Source organism: Bison bison, unplaced genomic scaffold (genome assembly GCF_000754665.1).
Source record: "Bison bison bison isolate TAMUID 2011002044 unplaced genomic scaffold, Bison_UMD1.0 scf7180017864238, whole genome shotgun sequence".
NCBI lineage: Eukaryota > Metazoa > Chordata > Mammalia > Artiodactyla > Bovidae > Bison > Bison bison.
In genome coordinates, this window is record NW_011494810.1 from 7,048,644 (window position 1) to 7,071,126 (window position 22,483).

Here is a 22,483-nt window from a genome sequence, read left to right on the forward strand (position 1 = left end):
AGGGCTTCAGGAGTAGTGGCACGCGAGCTTAGTTACCCCTTTGTATGTGGAATCTTCCTGGATCAAGTATCAAACCCGTGTCACCTGCATTAGCTGGCAGATTCTTATCAGCTGTGCCACCAGGGAAGTCTAGTTTTTCTGGTTTTCTTATGATCCTAGTTTTTCAGTACATGTGTGATTGGGGGATGGTAGAAAGTGTTTACCCATTTGTGCTCAATGCATCTATTCCCCATCTGATGGTTGATTTCAGTCTTGCCATATCTAATCACATGCTCCTTATCTGACTTGATTTTTTTTTTTTTAATTTCCTCGAAAGTTTAAGTCTATTTTATTTAGGCTTAGGGCTTTTCTATCTAGTGAATAGATTTTGCTTTGTTTTAGCACTTTGTCCTGTTACTGTTTCTCTGCCTTTCTAAGATGTTCCTTACTGCTTTTATCACCTCTGCTAATCTCAGTGCTTCTTCAGAAGAACTCAAGCCCTAGATGTTCAACAAAATCTTCCCAGATATTCTGGGTTTCATGGATCTCTCTCTTAGTTGAGCTCTTCCTCTTGAGCGTCTAATCACAACTGCTTTCCGCTGCTTTTTTTTCATAAGTACGTGGTTTCTTAACTGGAGAGTTCCTTTGGAGGCAGAGACTATATCTTGTGTGTCCTTCTTTTGTATTTGGCGCTACAGTAGTGCTGAACTCATAGAAAGCATTTAGTAAATGCTTGTTATCTTGAGTTGCTGAATCATCTATGATATGCCACAGGAAATGACCAATAAAAATTATATTGTTTTTTCTAGTATAACTCATGTATGTATATAGTATATGAAATTTAAAGGGCCTGTCTGATTCATGGGGTCGCAAGGAGTTGGACACGACTGAGGGACTAATCTGATCTGATCTGATCTGAGGAAAGATCATGAATTGAAATTATTTACAGGAAAATTATTTTTCACCCAGCATTATATTTAATATTCAATAGAAGAATATATATGAAAAATGACTAGCCTGTTATTTTTCTTTTTATCCTAATGATGCTTCCCTTTCTGCTGGTACACTTGCTGAAATTTTCATTACGCTTTTCTCAATCAGAATATGATTGTTATGTCATTAGCAGTATCATTTTCTGTATTCTTTTTTTTAGTATTTGAGGTAAATTTAGTCTATGAATAGCAATCACCTATCAATGAAAATGAGGAAAAGGAAAAAGGAAGAAATATCTTAAAAACTTTTCTCTGATGTCAGAATTCCACTTTATTGCCTTAAAAGTATTAGACTAATTCTTTGTCAGTTGCTTTGTTTGCTATTATTTTCTCCCACTCTGAAGGCTGTCTTTTCACCTTGCTTATAGTTTTTTTCATTGTCAAAAGTTTTTAAGTTTAATTAGGTCCCATTTGTTTACTTTTGCTTTAATTTCCATTACTCTGGGAGGTGGGTCATGTGACTTACGTCAGAGAGTGTTTTGCCTAAATTTTCTTCTACGAGTTTTATAGTTAATCTCAAAAATATACAAACAACTCATGCAGCTCAATACTAGAAAAATAAACGACCCAATCAAAAATGGGCCAAAGAACTAAACAGACATTTCTCCAAAGAAGACATACAGATGGCTAACAAACACATGAAAAGATGCTCAACATCACTCATTATCAGAGAAGTGCAAATCAAAACCACGAAGAGGTACCATCTCACACCAGTCAGAATGGCTGCTATCAAAAAGTCTACAAGCAATAAATGCTGGAGAGGGTGTGGAGAAAAGGGAACCCTCTTACACTGTTGGTGGGAATGCAAACTAGTACAGCCACTATGGAGAACAGTGTGGAGATTCCTTAAAAAACTGGAAATAGAACTGCCATATGACCCAGCAATCCCACTGCTGGGCATACACACTGAGGAGACCAGAATTGAAAGAGACATGTGTACCCCAATGTTCATCACAGCACTGTTTACAATAGCCAGGACATGGAAGCAACCTAGATGTCCATCAGCAGATGAATGGATAAGAAAGCTGTGGTACATATACACAATGGAGTATTACTCAGCTATTAAAAAGAATGCATTTGAATCAGTTCTAATGAGGTGGATGAAACTGGAGCCTGTTATACAGAGTGAAGTAAGCCAGAAAGAAAAACACTAATACAGTATACTAACACATATATATGGAGTTTAGAAAGATGGTAATGACAACCCTATATGTGAGACAACAGAATAGACATAGGTATAAAGAAAAGACTTTTGGACTCTGTGGGAGAAGGTGAGGGTGGGATGATTTGAGATAATAGCACTGAAGTATATTACCATATGTGAAATATATGACCAGTCCAAGTTTGATGCATGAAACAGGGCACTCAAAGCCGGTGCACTGGGACAACCCAGAGAGGTAAGATGGGGAGGGAGGTGGGAGGGAGGTTCGGGATGGGGGACACATGTACACCCGTGGCTAATTCATGTCAATGTATGGCAAAAACCACTACGGTATTGTAAAGTAATGAGCCTCCAATTAAAATAGATAAAATAATTTTAAAAACTATTAGACTAATATAAAGAAAAAGCTAACTAATGAATTATATACTTATAAATGAAAAGATAACCCCTAGTATTAGAAGTACAGTGAAAAAAGCCTTACCTCATTTGTAAAATTGAGACTTTCCAAGCACCCATATCAGTGTTCTCATTTTACAGATGATGGAACTAAACTTCAGAAAAGTTGAGTAAGTGGGCTGCACTTTCTCAATGTTTAAGCCAAGAGTTAATTCAGGTGGTCTCTTTGTGAGTTCAGTACCATCAGTCTGTACCAAGGTTGTTGTTTACTCTCCGAGTTGTGTCTGGCTCCAGAAGAGGCTCCTCTGTCCAGGGGATTTCCCAGGCAAGAATATGGAAGTGTGTTGCCATTTCCTTCTCCAGGGGATCTTCCTGACTCAGGGATCATACCTGCGTCTCCTGCCTTGGCAGGCAGGTTCTTTACTACTGTGCCACCAGTGAAGCCCTGATGCTTTCAGTTAAATGGCCTCCTATCTAGGTAGCAACCTAAATGTGGTGGTAAGAGAAGCATCAGTAGGCAAGAAACCTCTCCACTAGCTTCACCAGGAATGGCAGAAACCCCTGGTCATCTCACATTCTGTAGTCTAGGTACCATTTTTGTCTGAGTTTAGGAGGAGGCCCATGTACATAAGGTTTTTAGGAAGGTCCCAGAGCTTTTGGAATCTTAGGGCACATGTGGATGCTCCATGAGTCTCTTTTATTAACCTTTTAGATCTCAGAATAGCAGCTTCTGAACTCTCTCTGGAGTCACTGGTCATAATGGGTGGTTTTCTATGGAAGAATTTTCAGTAATATTTTCTGAGGTTACCTGTATAGAGACCTGGGAGGTAATCTTGACATTGTTGCATCCTGGAGGAGGGGTGATGGTGGGGAAGAAGGGAAATTAGTTTTCCCTCCACCAGCTTGGACTTGTACGTCTGCGGACAAGGGTCCCACTTTACAGAATTGTAAAATTGCTCAGATACTTTGCAAAACCCTGAGCCTCCTTGGAATCATAACCTGAAGAGAATGTGGAAACACCCAGTTATCTTGTCTGCTCAGTCTTTCACATTTTTTTCCTGTAATAATAGCCTGACATCATATAGTCAGTTCATGAACACAAGTGAAGTTTCTGTAGTAGGTTTGCTGGATATTACAGGCGTGATTATCTAAAGCATTGTAGTTTTTCTTAGTCACATCTGTAACAAAAGCATTTTTTTTTTTTTGTAGAAATAGCTTACATTTATTTGGATTTCACCAGGGGAACATTAGCTCTTTATGATTCTTGAAAGATGATGCTTTTGCGATCTTTATGTAATAGGTTTACCAAAGCACTCTGTCTTATTTAAATTCCAGTTTCCTAAAGAGAAAATTCAGTTTGTGCATCTTTAGTTATCCTGCAGTTGAGGGACTTGAATTTCATGACTGAAGATTTTTTTCAGTACAAATGAAATATAGTTCTATATAAGAAAAATCTGGGAGTTTGTCATGTATGTCACTATTTTTTTTGGTATACCACTATTTAAATGGCAGTGTGCAATAATTGGCTAGATGTTTCATATATGCAAATATTTTTCCCATACCTTAGTGGGAGTGCTATTTTTAAATTTATTTTTAATTGGAGGGCAATTGCTTTATAATGTTGTACTGGTTTCTGCTATACAACAATGTGAATCAGCTCTAAGTATACATATATCCCCTCCTTCTTGAGCCTCTCTTCCACCTTCCCTCTCCCCTGGACCCCATCCCTCCCTGTCATCACTGAGAAGCAAGCTGAGTTCCTTGTGCTATATAGCAGCTTCCCACTAACTATCTGTTTTACACATTGCTAGTGTATGTCAGAGAAGGCAATGGCAACCCACTCCAGTACTCTTGCCTGGAAAATCCCATGGACGGAACAGCCTGGTAGGCTGCAGTCCATGGGGTCGCAAAGAGTCAGACACGACTGAGCGACTTCACTTTCACTTTTCACTTTCATGCGTTGGAGAAGGAAATGGCAACCCACTCCAGTGTTCTTGCCTGGAGAATCCCAGGGACGGGGGAGCCTGGTGGGCTGCCATCTCTGGGGTCGCACAGAGTCGGACACGACTGAAGCGACTTAGCAGCAGCAGTGGTGTATGTAGTCGATGCTACTCTCTCATTTCATCCCCTGCCCTTCCCCTGCTGTGTCCACAAGTCCATTTTCTATGTCTACATCTCTATTCCTGTCCTGCAAATTGGTTCGTCAGTACTGTTTTCCTAGATTCCATATATATGCATTAATATATGATATTTGGGCTTCCCAGGTGGCGATAGTGGTAAAGAACCTGTCTGCCAGTGCAGGAGATGTAAGAGACGTGGGTTTGATCCCTGAGTTGGGAAGATTCCCTGTAGGAGGCCATGGCAAACCTCTTCAGTACTCTTGCTCGGAGAATCCCGTGGATTGAAAAGCCTGGTGGGCTACAGTTCATAGGGTCACAAAGTCAGACATGACTAAGCAACTTAGCACAACACATATGCTATTTACTTTTCTCTTTCTGACTTACTTTACTCTGTATAATAGGCTCTAGGTTCATCGACCTTGGAGTGATTTTTAAAAATTAATTTTTATTGGAGTATAGTTGATTTACAATGTTGTGTTAGTTTCTATTGTAGAGCAAAGTGAATCAGTTATACATGTATCCACTCTTTTTCGGATTCGTTTCCCATTTAGTCATTACGGACTGAGTAGAATTCCCTGTGCTATACAGTAGGTACTTACTAGATATGTGTTTTATGTGTAGTCGTGTATATACATCAATTACAATTTCCCAATTTATCCCTTCCCCTCTCCTCTTCTCCCTTGGTAACCATCGGTTAGTTTTCTACACCTATAACTCTGTTTAATAAGTAAGTTCATTTGTATCATTTTTTTTTAGATTCTACATATAAGTGGTATCACAGGTATTTGTCTTTCTCTTTCTGACTTACTTCACTCAGTATGACAATCTCTGGGTCCACCCATGTCTCTATTTAACATTATTTCGGTTCTTTTTATGGCTGAGTAATATTCCATTATATATATATACCACATCTTTATCCATCCATCGATGGATAAAAAGCATTATTATTATTATTTATTATCCTTTTTTTTTTTTTTTAGAGTCCATTGGCAGTATAGTCGAAGCTCTAAATAAAATAAATTCAGGTGGAGAAGTTTCAGCAAATCCTACCAGCCGTGCAACATCAGCAACCACATCTGAATTTGTAAGTGGAGGAGAAAACCTAAAACTCTGCCTTCTCTAAAGATTTCTTCTTTTCTTTCCTTTTTTTCTTTCTCTATTCTTTCATGCAAAAAGTGGTTTTCCAAGCTATTAATTTATTGTTAAATAGGAAAGATAAGTGACCATAAAACTTTATAAAACATGTACTAAATATGTATAAAATTTGAATGGAATTAAGGTTAAAATATTAAATGTAACTTTTACTTACTCTTCTTTAGTGTGTTTTTTGTATTTTGGAGCATTTTGATAATCATACTTTCATCACTTTCTAACTTTTTAGAAAAGGATATTTAGTTTAGTGCTTCTTTTGAGTCGTGTCTTTTAAGAGAAAGCATTGACAGATTGTATTTTGGAAACATGTCAACATGGCTGCAAGTAAACAGTCTCCACTGTGTCAGGAAGTCTAATAGAAGTCTGGTTATAGCTCTTGTGAAGTTTACTGATTAACTATCTCTGGTGCGTCTCCTTTTTTTTTTTTTTAATAGTAGTGCATAAATAAGAAATAAATCATTTGACACATTCAGTTGTGGTGTTTTGTGACTCAGGGCAGATATAGGGATAAAATAAACAATCTAATTTTAACTCTGAGAATATGATCAGTTTATAAATGTGATTTTACTCTGTTGGGCCACTTTTTGGTTAAAGGCCAGATAGTAAATATTTTAGGCTAGATGGACCATATACTGTTTCTGACACATAATCTTATTTTTCTTTTGTTAGACCACTCTTAAAAGTTGTAAAAAATCATTCTTAAGTCTTGCCTGTTGTTTGTTGACTCCTGCTTAGAATGAAAGTGATCAAAAATTGGACATCATTCTTTTATAATCTAATATGCTTCATTAATTAGCTAGGCAGGTCATCACTAAGTAGAAAAATACAATATCTAGTTAGATAAAGAACAGTCCTGGGTAACAACTTAAGGTAAAAATCTAATTTTAACTCAAACCATTATGAGGGAGTCTAGTTTATAATAAGCACTAAGCAGTGTTTTGCTCATCTGTTTATACTGACTTTTATATAATAGAGTTTATAGAGCTGTTCACTATTCCTATTTATAATAAATTTATTTTTTTATAATTTTGAGTAGCTAACAATCACTGAATTAATAGGGTTTTCCATCGTCAGAGACAGGAAGGTTGAAAATGAGATATCCTATCTGTTAGCAAGAAGCAGGCAATAAGAAAGTACTTATTTGTAAATGAAGTCTTTTCCCACATGTTTTTAATTGTTTTTATTAAAAAATCAAATGTAATTAAACATATTCCATCAAATTCACTAAAATACCACTCTATTTACAAAACTAAATATGTAACAGTTAATAGTTTTGAAAAGTTAAAAATTTAATAAGAATATCAGTGAAAAAATAATTTTCTACAATTGGTCCACAGGCTAGAGCTATTGGTCATAAATTTCCTCCATTTTATTCTTCCTATGCGGAGCTGGACACTATTATGTATGCCCTTGGAGTGGGAGCATCAATCAAGGAGCCAAAAGATATGAAATTTATTTATGAAGGGAGTTCTGATTTCTCCTGTTTGCCAACCTTTGGAGTTATTCTTGCTCAGAAATCTATAATGAATGGAGGATTAGCAGAGATTCCTGGGCTTTCAATCAATTTAGCAAAGGTATGCATAATAAGAAATCTTTATTTTGTTTTTCTGTTTCTTTAAATATGATTGATAAATGTCACATTAGTGTGCGTGTGTGTGGTGCATTAATGCAATAGTATGTAGTGGTTGATTCAAGAATAAAGATTTAACATGTCTTTTGATTTTTCTTTTTAAGAACAGAAGGGTAGGCAGTTGAAAAGGCAAGCAAAAAGAAGAAAACAACAATTATGTACAGTCCTGCAACCTTGGCATAATGTTATTAATTCTCTCTCTGTCATTAGTTGCTATTTGACCAAGAGTAAATAGCTTCTCTAAGCTTCAATTTCCTTATGTGTAAGTTCTGTATGGTAATCATTACCTGATCATAGTGATGAAGGAGCAAGAGGAAAGAGTGTATGAAACAGAGAGAATAGGTGAAAAAGGCCCAAGGCAGGTGCATACTTAGCTTATTTTTGGAACAGCAAGGAGGTCAGTACAGCTGTAAATGAGCAAGGGAGTAGTGATAGGAGAAGAGGGCCTTGTAGTCACTTGAGAATTTCAGCTCATACTCTGATTAATATGAGAGGCCATTTGTAGTGCTTTGAACAGAGGAGTGATATGATCTGGCTATGTTCACTCACAGGCTCATTTTTGCTCCTCTGTAGAGAATAGATTATATGGGGGCCAAGCATGGAAGCAGAGAAACCAGTTAGAAGTCTATTATAGTAATTCTAGCATAAGGCTTGATGTGCATGGAAAGAAAGAGGAGTCAAGGATGAAGGTTTTTGGTCTGGTTAACTGGGATGATATATATGCATATATATCTAGCTATGCTGCTGCTGCTGCTAAGTCGCTTCCGTCGTGTTTGACTCTTAGCGACCCCATGGACTGCAGCCCACCAGGCTCCTCTGTTCATGGGATTTTCCAGGCAAGAGTACTGGAGTGGGTTGCCATTGCCTTCTCCTATCTATGTATGATTTATAATTAATTATATTCAATATATTTAATATGTATGGTAGTTACATATGACATACTACTATGTACAATAAAATAGATGTGTACAGTTACTTTAAGGTGGGGATGATCAGGAGTTGGTTTTAGTGGAGATACAAAGTGGGCAGTTGAATATATGAGTTTAGAGGTTGAGGGATGGCCCTCCTGGGATTCTTAGCGTTTAAATAAGATTTAAAGACATGAAACTAGGTGAAATCACTAGTGTATGAATATAGGTAGCAAAAATCCTGAGTTTGGAGATCCTGTGGTGAATTGAGGTTGACAAGATGAGGAGGAGTTAACAAGAGAGACTGGGAAGGAATGAGATGGAAGGAATGAATGAAAAGGAAGGAATGGGAGGAATGAGACTGGGAAGGAAAGAGAGACTGGGAAGATAGAGACTGAGTGAGGTATACCACAGGAGAATGTGGTATTTGAGAAGCAGAGTGAATAAGGTATTTCAAGAAGAAAGGAGCAAACAATTGTGAGGTTTTTGAGGTAGGATATATTTTATTTCTTGAAGTAAGGTTCAGGTCATAAACCCAGTTGATAACTGTTGAATAGTAGTTAAACTGATTTCTGTGATTTTGATTGATTGGAGAACCCTTTTACTAGAGAATCATTAGTATATTGCTTCTCTGAGTCCATGAGAATCTACACTTATTTTATTATTTGATGGAGTTGGGAGGGAGGCGAGAAATAGATGCCAAGCAGTTTGGTGTTTCAGTCACTCTCCCATGGCATTTTTTGCATACAGTTCTCCTGTTTGGATAAAGTCCTTGTAAACAATTAAAGCCGATATTTCACAATTCTTCCTTGGAATTGAAAGGAATTGGACATCATGAATGGTATTCAAAATCTGTGACTGGAAATGATAGCCATCTTGGGATTTGAATCCCAGTCTTCCCAACCTTGTTTCCAGATGTGATTTTGAGGCTATCCTTCATTTGTCCTCTCATCACTATCCTCCTCCCCATTCTGTTTCCTTTCTGGGTTCTGAGGAAGACTGGGAATTAAACTGTCCCATAGCAGTGGAGTGTGGTCATTTGGATATGTGGTCAGGTTTTTTTTTTTTTTTGTTCACTTGTTTTCCTGTATTATATTTTTATATTCTTGTTTTGATAAATTGAGGTTAATGTGGCTGTGAAATTACACAGGGTCTTTAGTATTTACTCTTTGTAGGTAATTTGTAAGACATAACACTAAGGGAATGTTGACATTGATAGTGCTTTTACTGTAACCATGGCTTTAATATTTATCTTTGTGTTTTGGCTGAGTCATTTGTATTTGCCAGGTATCACCTGAAATTACTAGTACTGAGCAGTTTGTTTATTTTTATTCAGTAGATATGTAGTGGATACCCAGTATGTTCCAAGCACGATGATGAGCCCTGGGAATATATTGAGTTTAGTGTCTCCATGGCAAATAATCCACGATTATCACTCAGCAAGGATTAAGAATGTCAAGAAAGAAGACAGTATGTCTTCTCTGTTCCAGAGAGCTGATAGTCTTTAAATTGGGGGACTGATGATTTCTGAATAATATAGTTAAGGAATAAGAGCCAAACTGAGATAGATAGTTTGGGGGAAGTAGTCATGTGAACAAGTGGGCAGTGAAATGCCATTTAGGATTAGCAGTATTCACAGAAGAGCCTATGGAGAAAGGAAGTCTACTGACAAAATTTTGCTTACCTTAATGTAGATTCTTCATGGGGAGCAGTACTTGGAGTTATATAAACCAATTCCCAGAGCAGGTGAGTTCTTCATCATACCATAATTTTATGTTCTGACTAACCTTCCAAACTGTGTCAATGTGTTAAACTGGCAGAGAAGTGACTAAATAAATTCTATTGTAAGTTATTTGTGTGCATGTCAACCATTAGTGTATATTGATGTTTTTTGTTTCGTCACCAAAATCATGTCTAATTCTTTGCAACCACAAGGACTTTAGCCCGCCAGGCTCCTGTGTCCATGGAATTTCCCAGGCAAGAATACTGGAGTGTGTTGCCATTTCCTTCTCCAGGGGCCCTTCCTGACCCAGGGATTGAACCTGCATCTCCTGCATTAGCAGGTGGATTCTCTCCTGCTGAGGCACCAGGAATCCCCACATTGATATTAACTAGTACTTATTTTGGTTACTTAAATATCATCCTATTCAAATAGTTTTATTTAATAAATTACTTCAAAAAACTACTTAAAATCTGATCAACAACTGAAAGGAGCATTTTCTTTTTATATCTTAAACTTAGTGATTGTGTATAATCAGTCATGGATGTGTATAATCGGTCCCATGGATTCTTCATTCTTTTCTCAGGTATTTGTGTTGGTACTGATTTTCGTAAAGCAAAGAATGTTAAAAGATACAGGATGTTTTGTAATTAACTTTTTCATATTTTCTTTTAGAGTAAGTAAAATCAAGTCTGTCTTAATAATCAGTTTATTTTTCTCAGTTATATCTTACTTGTTCAGTAGAGCTTCTCATTTTTTCACTTTAATTTGATGTATTTGTTTTGTGTTGCTGCTCTGATGTCAGAATATTTATATGCTGACCGCATAAGGTGGTGAAACACAAAAAAAGTCTATCATTTCATATTATATAACGTAGAGGTTAGCAAGTAACTAGAATTGTACTTTAATTTTTTTCTAAATCTTTTTACTTTATTTTGGAGAAGGAAATGGCAACCTGCTCCAGTATTCTTGCCTGTAGAATCCCATGGACAGAGGAGCCTGGTGGACTATAGTCCACGGGGTTGCACAGAGTCGAACGTGACTTAGCTACTAAACAACTTTATTTTATTAAAAATTATAAGATTCTAATGGCTTAAGGCTGAATAGTTCTATTTCATTGTTAGTGTTACTTGTTTCTGGTTGTTCTTGTAGTTTTCCCTGTTTTTTTTTTCTTTTAATTTTCTTCCTTTGTGATTTTGTACTTTTCTTTTGCTTGTGTTCCTTTCTCTTTTGTTTTTGGGTATCTGTTTTAGGTTTTTGATTTGCAGTTACCATGGAATTCATATATGTTGATCTATAACTATATTTGTTTTAAACTAGTCCTTTTTCAGACACATTCTAAAAGAGCTACATTTTTTACTCCCTTCCACCACACTTTGTGTTTTTGATGTAATAGTTTACATCTTCATGTTTATCTCTACTTATTGTTGTAGTCATACTTGATTTTACAGGTTTTTGTTTCTTAATCTTTGTACTAGCTTATTTAAGTATTTGAGCTTCTGTCTTTCCTTTATATTTCCTATATATTTTCTAAATATTTCCTATATATTTGCTAAATATTTCCTAAATATTCCTATATTTCCTTTGTGTTTCCTATATATTTGCCTTTACTAGTGGAATTTTTCCTTTTCTATACTTAATTCTTGTTATATCCTTTCCTTTTCTATTTAGAGAAGACCCTTCAACATTTATTTTAGGGTTGGTTTAGTATTGATGAACTCTTAATTTTTGCTTATCCAGAAAGTTTTTTATATCTCCTTCAATTCTGAAGGATAATCTTGCTGAGAAGAGTAGCCTAGGTTGTAGGTTTCCCTTTTGGCACTGTAAATATATCATGCCACTCCTTTCTGGCCTGTGAAGTTTCTGCAGAAAAATCAGCTAATGGCCTTATGAGGATTCTTTTGTATATGACCCTCTCTTTTTCTTTTTGCTACCTTTGGAATTCTCTCTTTAGCTTTTTCCATTTTAATTATGGTATGTCTTGGTGTGGGTCTGTTTGGATTTATCTTCTTTAGGATCTTCTGTGCTTTCTGTACCTGGACGTCTGTTTCCTTCTTCAGGCTTGGGAAGTTTTCAGCCAAATTTCATCAAATAAATTTTTACTCTGTTCTTCTTCTGGGACCCCTCTAATGGAATGTTGGTGTGCATGATATTACCCAAAGATCCCTTAAAATGTTCTCTGCTTTTTACTTTTCACTGTTCTGATTGAGTGAGTTCCAATATTCTATCTTCTAGATCACGTACGTGTTTTTCTGTATCACCTCAGTTTAGTTCCCTTCAGTCGCTCAGTTGTGTCCAACTCTTTGCGACCCGAGGGACTGCAGCACGCCAGGCCTCCCTGTCCATCACCAACTCCCAGAGCTTGCCCAGACTCATGTCCATCAAGCCTGTGATGTCATCCAACCATCTCATCCTCTGTCGTCCCCTTCTCCTCCTGCCTTCAATCTTTCCCAGCATCAGGGTCTCTTCCAATGAATCAGTTCTTTGCATGAGGTGGCCAAAGTATTGGAGTTTCAGCATCAGTCCTTCCAGTGAATATTCAGGACTGATTTCCTTTAGGATGGACTGATTGGATCTCCTTGCAGTCCAAGGGACTTTCAAGAGTCTTCTCCAACACCACAGTTCAAAAGCATCAATTCTTTGGTGCTCAGCTTTCTTTCTAGTCCAACTCTCACATCTATACATGACCACTGGAAGAATCATAGCTTTGACTAGATGGACCTTTTGTTGGCAAAGTGATGTCTCTGCTTTTTAGTATGGTGTCTAGGTTTGTCATAGCTTTTCTTCCAAGGAGTAAGTATCTTTTAATTTCATGGCTGTACTTACCATTTGCAGTGATTTTGGAGACCAAAAAAAATAAAATCTGTCTTGTTTCCATTGTTTCCCCATTTATTTGCCATGAAGTGATGGGACCAGATACCATGATCTTAGTTTTCTACATGTTAAGTTTTAAGCCAACTTTTTCACTCTCCTCTTTCACTTTTATCAAGAGGCTCTTTAGTTCTTCGCTTTCTGCCATAAGGGTGGTGTGCTGTTAATTCCTTTTAGTGCATTTTTCTTTTCAGTTAGTCTATTCTTCAGCTCTGATTGGTTCTTTTTAAAAATTTCTAGTTCTTGTTAAAACTCTCATTATATTTGTCTGTTCTTGTTCCTAATTCAGTTAACATTCTTATTATTCCTGCTTTGAATTTTTTATCTGGTAAATTATTTATTTCTGTTTCATTTGTTGTTTTTTTCAGGAATTTTCTCTTGCTCTTTCAATTGAAACAGACTCCTCTCTATTTTCATTTTGCTTATCTATTTCTTTTTCTGTTGAAATTAGGTGAAACAATTACTTATGATTTTTCTTTTGTGGGTATGCCCCTATACAGTCTGCAGGTGCCCAGTGGCTTTGATGGGAGAGCTGGATTTGATGTGAGCACAACTTAGGTCTTTCTTCAGGGTGTGCTGACAGATATCACCTTTGTAGGGGGTGGGGCTGGAGATGGAAGAGTAGAGTCGGATGTTAGGTGGTGCTTCGCCTTAACTTAGTTGCTGTCCCCCCCTACCCCACCATAGGGGTAGGGGCAGATCTCTAATTGCTGGAGCAGAAGCCCTGAGGGTTGGGTCTGAGCTGGTTCAGTTCCCTTTAAGTGTGTGCTCTTCCCACTTCAAGCACTGACATCCTTGCCCCAGAGAGGTTCAGTAGAGGAGCAGGAGCAGCTGGTATGGGTATTTCAGTGAGGGTTGGGGCAAGGGCTTTGTTGGCCTGGCCACCATCAGAGATCTGGGCCCCCTGTGCAGTCACCAGTAATGGCTGCCCCCTCCCTGTTCAGATGCCACTTAGGGTTTGGATGTCCATAGCATCTTATAGCTGAGCCTTTTCCTTGATCATGGCAGCCTAGACTGTGGAGCTATAATGTTATGTGAGTGGTGCTGGAGTGTTCCCTCGGCTCAGGCTGGGGACCAGAGCAGTTGAAGAAAACCAGTCAGCCACCCAGGTGGTTTCAGTATGCCCTCTCTGCCCTGCCTTGAGAATAAGTAAGTGTTCACTCACTCCTGGAGTCCAGGCTTCCCATAACCCTCTTGTCTCAGTGGCCTTCCAGTCAGCCATGGGGGCTTGTCTTCCCTTTGTTGGACACCCAATATGTGGCTTAAATTGCTCAGTCCCCCAGGAAGGTCTCTCCCTATACCATCTCCCTTTTCCTTTGAGTCCTCTCCCACAGGTCCTTACCTGATTGCTTTTCCTCACTTCCTGCCTGATTACCTGTGGGTCTTTCTTATAGTCTTGGTTGAATAGGAGTTTTTCTGTTAGTCTCCACTTAATTTTCAGTGGAGGTGTATTTTTGATGAGTTTGTGTGGCAGGTGAATTCTGTGTCCTCCTACTCTACCATCTCAATTCGAGTCTTCAGTTTGGTATTACACCCTGTTTTTACACAGTTCCTTTTATCTGAGGCAGTGTGCAGTGTGTGGTTATGTGAGGAAGTTTGGCTTTTATTTTAAAGACAATAGATAACCACTGAAGGACTGTAAGGAGAGATATGATCAAATGTGAATTTTAGAAAGCATCAACTCTGGCTCCTGTTTGTAATGCTTGGATTGATAAGGGAATGAGATAGAGGGAAGGAGATTTTGTAAGAGACTTTTGTAATAATCTAGGTTGGAGAATGTGGTTGATTGAAAAGGATTGTAGGGATCAGTAGGGATATAAGTGGAGAAACTGTAGGGATGTGAAAGGAGTAGGCTTGGTATTTGTTTAAACATGGAGTTGATTATCTTGGGATATCATCTGTAGTTTGACAGCTATTTATCAGTTGCTTCCTAACATCTAGGCTTTCTGTTAGGGTTACGAATAAATGGAAAATGAAACAAATCTGGACTGTGCCCTTTTGGAGCATATAACCTAGTTGTTGTGGAAGGCAGGCTATAATAAAAAAAAAGTACACAAATAAATGTATAATTACAACTATATGTAATAAACAGTACAGATGAAACATGCTCGATACCATTAGAACTTAACATAGAAGGATGTGGCATAATCAGGTTAACTCTGGGAAAAAACAGCATCAGGCATAATATGGAGCATGTGTTAAAGTTGGTCAGAGTGAATGTGCAGGTAACTAGTTAGAAGGCTGTTGTGGTAGTTGAAATAAAATGATGGCAGCTTAGGTAGAGGTGGTGGTGGAAAGATAGACGTGGAAGAATCAGAAGCAACTTAGGAGATGAAAGCAACAGCAACCTACTTAACCTCAGCATTATTTTATTTTTTTAATCATCTTTCACACCCAGGCAGGTACCAAGATCTTTGATTTTCTCCCTTCAGTACGTTTAGGATCCTATTTCTGTCTACCTCATTTCGATCACCATTATCTCTCACTTTCCATGTGTTCTCTCTGCCTCCATTCTTGCTCCCCTCCGATCTGTTCATCTCACTGTAGCCAGAATACTATTTCTGAAATGCAAGTGTATTTGTCACTTCCCTATTAAAAAGCCCAAATGGCTATTCGTAGACTTCAGGATGAAGTAAAAAACTTTTTATATCTTCTGACTTCTCTCCATGTCTGCCTACTCAAGTCTTGTCACATTTAGACACTAATTTATGAGGCAGGCGTCATGCTGAAGTTTCTGCCATGGCAGTTGGGTGGATAGTACCATTCATTCATGTAGGGAACAAAAGAGAAACAGGTTGGAAAAAAAGATTATGGGTTCACTCTCAAACAGGGATAATCCATCAAGAAGTTACCAATTAAATAATGAAAAGAAGAGTCCATGAAAGAACAAAGTGGTTAGAAGGAAACATTGTCTCATTGAAGCCAATAAAGGTTCAATAGGGAAAGGAGTAAATGGTGTTGATTGTTTGCTTAACAAATGTTCATTAAATGATTGAAAATTGTTACTTTTTTCCACCTAATTTATCAGAATTACTAATATTTCAAATTTGCTAACTCAGGCATTATGATTGCTTTTAATGTTTATGACTTAGCATCATATTGAAAATTGTTCTAAACCATGCATTTATTTAGTTTGCTGATATTCCAGTTGAAGTTATGTTAAATTCTCTCATGTTTTCATATAATATATTACTTATGGCTTTTAAAACAGTATCATTTATTTATTATACATTTATTATTTTTACTTTCCATTTTAGGAAAATTAAGATGTGAAACAATTGTTGCTGATATCCTGGATAAAGGATCCGGTTTAGTAATTCTTGTGGATGGTAACTAATTTCCAGTTCTTATAATAATATTGTTAAATTGATAGCCTTTGTGTGCAGTATACTTTACCATAGAAGTTGATAAATAAGTTTCTATTTATCTTCCAATTTGTGAGAAAGCAAAATTAGCATTCTAAAAATTTACAAACTCTTTTAGAAAATAAGGGGAGAGTGGGACATTTCAGGGGATTTGTGACAACATAACCAAAGTAGAGATGATAAGTGTGGCTGGTCTAGTGAACACAGTGGGGAATTATGCTTCCTGGAGTGTGTTTTAGCAGGAATGAATACAAAGACAACCCTCAATTGATAATTAGGCTGTGTTGTAAATATTCTTTCGTATGTTAGCTCTTTGGAACTGGGAACCTATTTGACTCCTGAATCATTCTTATAAGTGGTAGTTAGGTTTTTAACCTTGCACATTCAGACATATTGAACTCATAATGTGGTTCAAACACCATAGCCACATTTTATTTGCGGTGGAAAAAAAGGTTATAGTAGTTTAATAAATATTGAAATACTAATAATTAAACATAAACCAAAGACACCTTGCTTAAAATTTATCATTTAAAGTTTAAGAACAAAACCAAGAAAGATTATCAAAAATTTTGGAAATATCAGTGGAAAGTTTAATAGTAATCTGGTATTTGGAATATAGGTTTTATCATTTTGTTCTAATACATACCTAAGAGGTTATACTGAATATGTTGTTTTGAAACTTGCCTTGTTTTACTTAATAATATATTTAGAACATTTTTAATGCTTGTAAGTATTTTCCTATTACATGTTTTTGTTAAAATTTCACCATAGACACATAGAACATGAATATTTTCTCTCTGCTTTTCCTCTTCTTCCTTCTCCCTCTTCTTTTTTAGATATTTGTATTATCTTGTCATTTCAAATGTTGGCTAACATTTGGCTACAGTTCTCCCAGTTTTCTTTTAATCTTCTCACCATTCTATCAAATGTAACATACCACTGTGAAGTTTTGTGGTAATCTTAGCTTTAGTTTTTACTCTTGTTTCTTGATCTACTCCATTTATTTACCTATAGCTTGACAATGGATAATAATGTATTAGAATTTGTAGATAAAATATAGATGAAATTAGATATCCAATTTTCTGTGTAATAAAGATGAATGTTTTATTTTAAATATAAATAACCATGGCTTTTCTTATTTTTGTCCTAATTATATTTTTCCTTATGTTATTCAAAAGCATATTCCTAATTTTACAGAGCTGGAGATTTAGATGCTGTTCAAACTCTCACAAGGATAGTAGTCAGTAGTAAAAGGAACAGCTATCTATCATTTATTACTTGCTTACTTATTCACTAACGTGCTCACTCATGTCATTTGTTCATTGATTCATTAATTAATGCATATTTATTAGGTGCTTTTTCTGTCCCAGGTACTATTCTAATTGCTGGGAGTATGATATGAGCAAAAGAGTCATGATCCTGCTTTCCAGAAGTTTATACCTTCATTCTTGCTATTTCCTCTTTTATATTTTAGGCTCTATTGAGGGCTTCTGCAGAATGTTTGAAAATTTTAGAGAGTGGTTATCTGCATTTTATTTTTAATCTTACTGAATTTTAGTGGATTTACAATGTTGTGTTAATTTCTCTTGTACAGCAAAGTGATTCAGTTATACATAGATACATTCTTTTTCATATTCTTTTTCATTATGGTTTATCACAGGATATTGAATATGGTTCCCTGTGCTATACAATATGACCTTGTTTATCCATCCTGTATATAGGATGCATCTGCTAATCCCAAACTCTTAAGCCATCGCTTCACCACCTCCTCTCTCCCTAGGGAGAGAACAAGTCTGTTCTCTGTATCTCTGAATCTGTTTCTGTTTTGTAGATACATACATTTGTTTTGTATTTCACATTCCACATATAAGTGATATCATATGACATTTGTCTGTCTCTCTCTGACTTAACTTTGCTTGGTATGATAATCTCTAGGTGCATCTGTGTTGCTCACATGGCATTATTTCATTCTTTGTTATGGCTATGTAGCATTCCATTTTGTGTGTACACACACATTTTGTGTGTACGTGTATGTATCTCACGTCTTCTTTATCCATTTATCTGTTGGTGGATATTTAGATTGTTTCCATGTCTTGGTTATTGTAAATAGTGCTGCTATGAACATAGGGGTGCATGTATATTTTTGAATTACAGTTTTTTCTGGATATATGCCCAGGAGTGGGATTGCTGGATTATATGGCAATTCCATTTTTAGTTTTTTGAGGAACCTCTATACTGTTTTCCATAGTGGCTGTATCAATTTACATTCCCACCAACAGTGTAGGAGGGTTCCCCTTTCTCCGCTCCCAGTCTAGCATTTGTTATCTGTAGACTTTTTAGTGATGGCCATTTTGACCACTGTGAGGTACTACCTCATAGTTTTGATTTTCATTTCTCTAATACTTAGTAATAGTAAAAAATCTTTTCAGGTGTGTTAGTCTGCTTTTTATAGTGGAATTGTCTGAAAAGTTCAAGAAGGAGAGAACTGAAATATGAAGGGCAGTTGGGAAGTTTTAGAAGAAGGTAGAGGAACTGCTATTCCATAGATAAGAAAGGATTTGTCAAGATCTTCCTTTCTCTGCCTTCCAGAGACTGGTAGTGTGTATGATTAAAATGAGTGCTCTGTAACCCAAACTTGGGTGTCTTTAAATTGCAAAACCTTTTAGTAATTGAATTTTGTTTCTGAAACATTTACAGGTATTGCTGATCATGTATTGGTTAACTGGTTATATCTTTTGACAATAATTTCTTTTCTTTCTTCTTTCATTTACTTTTCAGTCTACACTTACTCTGGGGAGGAACTTATATGTTATAATCAGTTCTCCATCTTTGTTGTTGGTTCTGGAGGCTCTGGTGGAAAACGGACATCAGACAAAGCCAAGGTAGGCTACGACTTCATAAATGACATATGTGTGTCATTAAGGATGCTTATCTGTATTTTGAACTTACTATATGTATAATTTTATAGAGTAGGGCTTTAGTAATCTAAACTTCCTTGAATCAGAATATGTTCTTGGATTTGAAGTGCTGTTTATATTTGTATATTTTAATATACAAATATGTGTTACAGGCTGAGGTAAGTGTAATGTACAAGAGATAATTACTGGAATACCTTTACTTATACAAACTTTGTCTGCACCCAGAACTCTTTAGAAAAACCTAACATGTACAAGAGATCCTGGTGTAAATGAAAATCTTCACTCATTAAATGTCTAGAATATTTCTTATGTATAAAACAATTCAAATTACTGTTGAGTTCTCAAAATCTGCCCCAAACAATATTTTTCCTAAAAATATTTTGTAATTTGGATTTTACTCCAGTTTAACCTGGCCTTCACCTCTGCCCTCAGCTCTCAGAATAGGGCCACGCTATCTTCCTAGGCAGAGCAGGCCACTCATTTTTCTTATTCCCCACTCCTACCTTCCCTATCTTGTGAAGCAGAAGCTCTATTACAGGTAAAAGTGGCTGCAAGTTATGGGGTTCTCTTCCTCCACCCAGCCCCCACTTGTACTGTGGAGAGTTTTGTTCTACGATGGCATGCTAAGAATACTAGGGCTCTGATAACTCTTGCCCCATCCTGCTCATAGGAAGAGGGTTCCCTGCTGCTAGAGGCAAGCTGAGAAGACCAGAAGCTCCTACTCCTGCTCAGTCCCCTTCTTATAAAGTGAGGATGTCACTTGGAGAGAAGTGGGCCACTGTCCTTGCCCTCATCTCTGTTGCAGTGGCGCAGAGGTTTTGCCTGGAGGCCGAGGCAGGCTCTAATAATAGCTCCGAAGCTCTTCCCAAGGAAACTGACTCATTTTGGAACCAAATAATTGGAACCAAAAGTAAGGATGGTTTCAAAAACAAAGTTACTTTAGTGATAATCAAGAGGAGTCTGGTAGCTCCATGGAAGCAGTAAGTAAACTAGTCCAACTAGAAGTTTGCTAGAGAACTGTGCAAGGAGACAGCTAAGAAGAGTTGTCATGGGATCATTTTTTGTTGTTGTTCAGTTGTTAAGTCATGTCTGACTCTTGGCAATTCCACGGACTGCAGGATGCCAGGCTCCTCTGTCCTCCACTGTCTCCTGGAGCTCAAATTCATGTCCGCTGAGTTGGTCAAACCTCAAAGACTGACCTCAAAGAAGTATTTCCCCTGGAAAGAAGTATTCTTTTGCACTGGGAAGAGTCCCTGTTTGTTGCCTAGAGAATGGACCTGGTTATATAATTCCTTTCATTATAGAGAGTCATTTCAGGGAAATCATAATGTAGATGAAGCTCACAGTTACAGAATTTTAAAGGTCATTATGTGCTGAATATATTTAAAAAAGCTTCTTTTTATCCAGCTTACAGATTTCATTACAGTCAGCCCTCCATATCCATGGGTTCCACATCCGCAGGTTTTGCATCTGCAGATTAAACCAACCGTGGATCAAAAATAGCCAGAAAAAAAATTTCTAGAAAGTTCTCAGACTATTTACACAGTATTTACATTGTAGTATGTATTACAAGTAATCTTGAGATGATTTAAAGTGTATGGGAGAATGTGCATAGGTTATATGCAAATACTGCCCCCTTTTGTATAAGAGACTTGAGCATCTGCAAATTTTGGTGTCCTGGAAACCGAGAAACAACAGCACATTGCAACATGGTTGTTTGTCAAATACCAATTTCGGTAAAGAGGCTAGCAATTATTTTGTTAACTATTTAACGTGTCGTGTTTTTTTTTTTTTTTTCAGGCAGCTTTAGCCATACCCAATAGACCTCCTGATGCTGTACTTACAGATACCACCTCACTTAATCAGGTAACAAGGTGTTTTTGAAAAGTGGTAAAGCCATCTGGCTCCTGGCACTTTAACGTGTAACTCTTGATACCCTGTAAATCCTATGAATTCAAAAGTAGTCCTAAGAATTCAAAAGAATTCTACATAATAGAAATAACAGCATATTTCTGTAGTTGAAATTTGTTCTGTGTGAATTTTTACTTAACGGTTGTTTTTCTCCACTAGATATCAGAAGAAAATATTTGTGGTTTTTACAAGTCAGTTGAGAAGGCATCATGTTTTGTTGGCGTGGATTGCTTGCCTTAAAGATTGCCTAGCTTTTCATTAAAACTTTAGAGAACAGGATAAAATAAAGGGCAGATTTTAGTTATCCTCTCTTCTGTTGGAAAAGAAAGCTGAGCTGCACTGCGTAGAGACAGATTAGTTTCTGCCAACTTTAGTGGACAGGTACAATAAGGCATCTTAGAAGGAGCAGGTGATTTAATCTGTTCTGTTTGGCATGAATAGTATGTTTTCTGATGAAGGAGATAAAATTCCCTGTCAGTTAACAGATTCTGTAAGCATGCAAAGATTTATTTAATAAACAAAAGGTGACCTTGAAGATGAAAAAGCAACTTTATTTTTGAGAGTTATGAAGGTTCTTCTTTAAGATGGCTAGGATACTAATCATGCAGATATAGAACAGAATACATAAAGCTCTGAAGTAATGCAGTGAATAAACAGGTAATGACAGCAGATTATTTATAAAATTCACTTATTTTTTGATACTAATTTTGACATATTGATATGAGAACTTCTGCAGGATTTATGTTTACTAACAAATAGAAATATAACTTCATGAGCTAGAAAGAATTAAGTAATTGTATTGTATTAAGTAATAATTAGTAATTGTGTTTTTTTCAACACTATATAATTGGGTGATAGAATAATACTTTTTATCACAGATTAGTTTTTGCCTTTAAATGTTCTTCCCATCCCTATTTCTTATCAATTTCTTAAGAAAACACTCGTATTTATGTTTAATTAAAGCTTCACAGTGAAATGAATTTTATTGTGGCACTGAAGAACAGAAAAGACCTTGTGGTTTCATGGTTCACAAAGCCCAGCAATGCTCCATTATTCTTGGGTTTCTGAAATAATAAAATATATCTGCTGTAGATAAGAAAAGCTGAATAGTTTCCATGGTTTGAGTTTCTTTATACAGTAAGCAGAAAGATTTTCTTTTTCTGGTTTTTCAGATGAATAGAACTTTTCATTAGCTTTTAGCCAACTTGAATACTTTGCTGTGTGACAAAGAACAGTTTATAAGTTAACACATATTTTTTGTATGAATAATGGGCACCCATCATTTCACAGAGGTTCCTGGCCATTTGTATCACATGGTCATTTGAGAATGTGATTAAAAACAATATATAATTTGTTTAA

General features: G+C 36.6%; 1 protein-coding gene across 1 annotated transcript in view; it reads left to right on the plus strand.

The window, feature by feature from the left end:
• HSD17B4 (hydroxysteroid (17-beta) dehydrogenase 4) overlaps window positions 1-22,483 on the plus strand; it is a 100,182-nt gene that overhangs the window by 47,798 nt on the left and 29,901 nt on the right. The window contains exons 12-17 of the mRNA XM_010846608.1: window positions 5,630-5,733; window positions 7,139-7,375; window positions 10,034-10,085; window positions 16,188-16,259; window positions 19,074-19,177; window positions 21,014-21,079. Of these exons, the coding sequence (XP_010844910.1) occupies window positions 5,630-5,733; window positions 7,139-7,375; window positions 10,034-10,085; window positions 16,188-16,259; window positions 19,074-19,177; window positions 21,014-21,079 (635 nt within the window). The remainder of the gene's footprint in view (window positions 1-5,629; window positions 5,734-7,138; window positions 7,376-10,033; window positions 10,086-16,187; window positions 16,260-19,073; window positions 19,178-21,013; window positions 21,080-22,483) is intronic.